This window comes from Sceloporus undulatus, chromosome 6 (assembly GCF_019175285.1).
Source record: "Sceloporus undulatus isolate JIND9_A2432 ecotype Alabama chromosome 6, SceUnd_v1.1, whole genome shotgun sequence".
Taxonomy (NCBI): domain Eukaryota; kingdom Metazoa; phylum Chordata; class Lepidosauria; order Squamata; family Phrynosomatidae; genus Sceloporus; species Sceloporus undulatus.
In genome coordinates, this window is record NC_056527.1 from 79,562,040 (window position 1) to 79,567,385 (window position 5,346).

General features: G+C 37.4%; 1 protein-coding gene across 4 annotated transcripts in view; it reads right to left on the reverse strand.

Moving 5' to 3' along the window:
* ANKRD17 (ankyrin repeat domain 17) overlaps positions 1 to 5,346 on the reverse strand; it is an 87,348-nt gene that overhangs the window by 15,113 nt on the left and 66,889 nt on the right. For all 4 annotated transcript variants that reach the window (XM_042472712.1, XM_042472710.1, XM_042472709.1 and 1 more), the window contains 2 exons: positions 4,111 to 4,227; positions 1,476 to 1,647 (listed from right to left, as the gene is read on the reverse strand). In XM_042472712.1, coding sequence (XP_042328646.1) covers positions 1,476 to 1,647; positions 4,111 to 4,227 — 289 coding nt within the window. The remainder of the gene's footprint in view (positions 1 to 1,475; positions 1,648 to 4,110; positions 4,228 to 5,346) is intronic.

The following is a 5,346-nucleotide window of genomic DNA, read 5'->3' on the forward strand; positions in this document are numbered from 1 at the left end:
GCAGAGAGACAAGGGAAATGCAGATAAGCCTCACTAGCTCTCCTAAGATTGTTATAAAAAAGCAGAGATCTGTAAGTTTAGCCATCAAAATGGAAATTACGAGAAACATGGAAGCTAGTGAAAGAAAAAGTCATCCCTGGATGCATTTTGGGCGAAGCCTTAAATGGATCTACAGAAGATGCCAAATGTTTTTGTCTACTTAAGCAATGCTTACCTGACCTGGATGTTTTATTTCACATGTGCATATCTTTGCTTCTGAATAAAATGTTAGCTGAAACATGTTCAAATTGGGGGTTTTTTGTGTGTTTTTTGTGGTGTAGGAAACCATCCCTATTCTTTCCATGTGATTTCTGCCTCTGGTACCAAAGTTTCTGTTAAAGAAGTAATGCCCAAGAACACATCTAATTTGTTAACTGAAGTATACATCTATTTAATGAACTGTGAGGATGAATACATCTACCATGTATTAATACTGAATGGTTAATAAATACTTATTATACTGTGCCCATAGTTCCTTAGCACGCAGCCTCACAAATGGAAGGACTAGGCTCCACAGAACCATGAAACTCCTTTCACATGACCAAGCTTTCCCCCAAACAACAAACTCTTGTGCCTTGTATCAAATGGCTTTTAAACTAAGGGAGTCTGTCAAGCAATTTGTTATTTAGCATATGGATCAAGTGCTGAAAGGAAGTGAACAATTTGGCTGGGTTAGCACAAGTCCCTTATGTGAACTCTTCAGAGCTCACTCAAGCAGCTGGTTTGTCCTGGATCCAACAAAAGGTAATCTCAAGTCTAGTTCTGAAAAAACCCTTCTTTCATTTTGGTTTAAAGAAAGTCAGTTCTTTGCAACAACTACTGCAATGGTTGAAAAGGAAACACACACAACTTGCAGTAGAAAAATGACAATCCAATTATGTTTTAAACATTAAAGTCATGGAAAAAATGTTATCCCATATCTTCAAAATTTTAGTAAGGATTTTGCTCTGACTAACTGTATAGTCATATTGACTGAATACGGTTAGATTTACAAAATTAATGACCAGTTGAAAGTTACTTTTTTCAGAGCAAAACACAGATGCTGAAAATGGAAAAAACAAATGTTTGTGTCTGAAAGAATTACAGTGTGACCATCATATCCATGGGGAATACATTCCTGGACTAACTGGGGAAAAGCAAAGCCACAAAACAGTGAACCCTGCTGAAATGAATAACTTCTTGCACAAGCTGAGCATACAGTCACGGTGAAGGACCTAAATATTTCTAGAGAGAACACATCTCCAGGCATTTCTAGATCCTTCAGCATGAGTTGATGGTCAACTTCCACCAAAACATACCATAAAATCATGCTGGAGAACCTGGAAAATGCCTGGAGAGAACATATTTTTTGGACATGGGTTAAGTTAATTCATGGGTACCAGCCGTATTGTTTTGTAACCTGTTCTGAGTCTACAGCATACAAATCTAATTCCTACCTTCAGCTTTCAGCTTTTCCTTTTCTTGAGCAGCTTGTAGTTCAAAATTTTCTTTGTTTTTTGCCTCTATTTCTTCCAGCTTCCTCCTCTGTTCTTCCTTCTTCTTTCTTCTCTTCTCCTTCCTTTTCTCCCTTTTTGCAGCTAGAGCCAGTCTTCTACTTTCTTCCCGTAGCTGCAAATCAAAACCATTCAATGGAAATCAAAGGAAGCTATTAATCAGAAACTACATCTTGTGCAGGTATGATTGTCCTGATTGTCTCTTTCCTCAAACTGAGAAAAAACATATAAATCAATCCAACCTTACTTATGTGAACACTTAGTGTTTGTGCAGCAAATCTTAAGTATTTAGGCTAGTTTAGACATACTTCTGGTAACATGAAAAGAAAGCCCCATGTTCCCATATCGTGAATCTCACCTAAGGCCACCAAAGTAAATACATTTTAGCCAACACTGTCCACAGTACAGGAGTGAAATTTGAACTGGGGATCTCTTGGCTCACAAATCACATGCAATTTGCTCAACACATTTTTCTTATGCAGTAGGACTATTGGGGTGATGGTGGTTCACACCTGGGTTTCCCTGCAAGTTCTCTACATATGAGTTACCTTCAGCAACTGGGAAAAAGCAAGGCACAAGTGATTTCAAACAGATATGAAAGTCTGCTATGTATTCCCTTTCTTAGTTGTTACAGGGCACTTCCCTCTTGGTACAGTCCCCTTTCAAACATCACCAAAGAGAGTGGTTTTGAGTAGCTTATAATTGAAGTCTAAAGCCTAGGAAAGTTCCTTTCCTAACATAAACACAGCCATGACAACATTGTCAATGGAAAATATGCAACTGTTAAGCAAAAAGAAAGCAGCCAAGTGAAACGGAAATAATCATCCAATTGGTTTTAAAAAATTTAAGCCTAAAACTGGAATGTGCAGACAATCCCATAATGCAGTATTATGACTGGTTTTACCCTGCTCTAAGAGACATGTCTGTGTTTCATCAGGATGTAAATGCTGCTCCACCCTGCAATCACTGATAACAGAAATGTTCACATTCTCCGATTGGGACAGTTCTCATAAGCAGTTCATCTCAAATGAAGGCAGCTACAGAAAACAAGTTTGCCAAAAAGCAACATCAACCACAGAGAAAATTATATTTGAAACTATGTTCTGAAATGTTCTGTATTTGGATGACTAGCTATATCAGACAATTTGGGGAGCCACTTCAGTTCAAAGTATACCAAGCCTCTTTGTCACACAAAATCACAAAACAAACAGGGCTTACTGGAAGTTTATTCCTCCTCCTTCATAATTGTTAATGCTTTTTTTCTGTGTTTTTGTTTCCATTTGTATGATATCTAGTGCTTATCCAAACTGTTTTGAGCTACTGAAACAAACACTGGCTAGACAGAATTAGCAACATGAATCTACCCCCTGAGTAACACAACCAAGTAGTTTTCCATGCTGCTACTCTGGCCACAACACTGGCCCTAAGGGCAGAACATGGCCATAAACTAGAGAGGCAACAGCAACTAGCTTAGTCACCATTTTACTGGGAGACCAGGATTTGGGTGACTACACAAGATAGGGAGAAGTGGCTTTTGGTGTACTAGGAAAATAGAAATTCATTAGGAAAGAATTTTGTTTCTCTTTCAGACAGGAAAACATCCAGGGAACAGGATGTTCAAAAAGCAGTACACCCTAGCAGCATAAATACTCCCTGTTGAAATGCCTTGATACCAAGGGATTCCTAATTCTTAAGGATTCTAAGGAGAACTCTTTGGTCAAAGACAGGTTCTTCTAAGATGGCAACATTTTGAAATGCCTTAATGAAAGGCATGTGGTGCAAATCCAGATAGTTATACTGCAGATTTTCTTAAAAGTATAAGATTCCCAGAGGGTTATAAATGTAGCCATTTCCATAACCAAGTAAGTCAAATTATCCTTTGGACGGGACAAATTCATTGAGTTTAGTATGGCAAGGTTATGCCCTTACTCAGCCATATAGACAATATTCATATGAACATTTTTCTTGCCAGGGATGAAGACAGAAACAAAGATTAGTAGCATTTGGTTAAGTAATTTTTAACTTGAAGATCATACAAAATTCTTATGTACTATTCCAGCAATGAATAGTGAAAGCAGAAAGAAGGGGAAAGGCAAGTTTCTGTGCCCTTTGAACTGAGAAGTAATCTTTGGTGTCAGTTAAGGAATTAGATGAAGGATGTTCTTATCCTGCTGCATGAAACAAAATTTTGCATCCAATAACAGCACTCCAGCTATGGTTATGTAAAGTCGAAGGCTTTCATGGCCGGTGACCATGTTTTAGAAGAGTTTGTTCCTGACGTTTTGCCAGCATCTGTGTTCAGAGAAGATGCCAGCCATAGATGCTGATGAAACATCAGGAATAAACTCTTCTAAAACATGGTCATATAGCTTGAAAAACCCACAAAAAACTATAGCTATGTACTTTGGTCCATTCACCATAATGTCTTCTGCAAAAGGATCATGCTTTGCTATTAAGAGGAGGTGCTTTCCTGGCAATCGCAAACCATTTGAGATTACATGGTTTCTCAATCTAAGGCTACAATAATTTATTTCCTAACCCAGACAGAAATCTTTATTTTAAAAAAGCAAATTCTTACCTTCTCTAAATCCAACTCTTCTAAAAGAATGCTTGCATTTTTATTTGCTTCAGCAGCCTGTCTGTCTTTGGCTTGAACAATTGATTCTATACAAAGATGGCACTTCTTCAACATTTCCTAAATGATAATTTTTTATTAAAAAAATCACATTTTTTGAATGAACATTAATATAACCAAAAGCTATCAAGGAATCCTGTGGTACCTTTGACACTGAAAGATTATTTCACTATAATATTTTGTGGACTCCAATCCACTGCATCAAATACAAGGAGTGATGCCTCTGTTGACAGGGTTATATATCAATAGGCAAAGAAGGGGTATGTAATTGCATTTCTGAATTGTACCAGAAATGTGAAACATGTGCATATTGTGATGGGGTGATAAATTCAGTCTCAAAGATGAAAACCCTACTTAGTATCAGTGATGGCAGTTAGTATTTTAATATGTATGGTATGCTAAGTTACCATGTCTTGGTACACTACACATATTAAATACTAGTTTTCATTACAGCTACTAAGTAGGGCTCTCAAAGATCCTTTATTGCAACATTTTACGGGAACTGGACCTACGCTAATGCACTAGACACAGAATTTCCTCCCTTGTTCATATGTTCAACCATTATCGAGAAGGAACTCCATCATCATACATACATATTTTGCAGTTCTATTAATTTATACACCTGTCCTCCCCACCTGCTGGTACATGGATCTATCCACTGATGCTTCATTTCATGCACTTTATGATACAGGAGTCTATGAAAGCTTATGCTTTAAATTTTGTTTTGTCAGTCAGTTTGAAAGGTATTACAGGTTTCCTTCCTCAAACAAATTAACATAGTTATATCTTTGAACAGTACATTAATACAATCAGTTGAATTAATATAATGTAACAGCCTTAAGCACTATCGCACTCAAATGAGGTAGAACAATGGGAGCTTTTTATGACCCCAAATGTAGAAGATGGTTAGTATGACACGTGAAAGTTCAAAAATCCACAGGCTGTATTTCAATACTTCTCTGGTATTAGTAGACGTTCAACTAATAATAATTGTGAGTTCACAGTAAGAAGGGCAATGTGTGCACTCGCTTGCACATGTGTATGTGGCAGAGAGACAAACAAGAGAGAACAAGACCACCATCTTGAGGGGGAGAGAGGCCTTGCAATTTTTTGTATTGTATTGCAATTTTTACTGTACACCACTATGATCATTGCGGAATAGCGGTCTATAAATAAAAC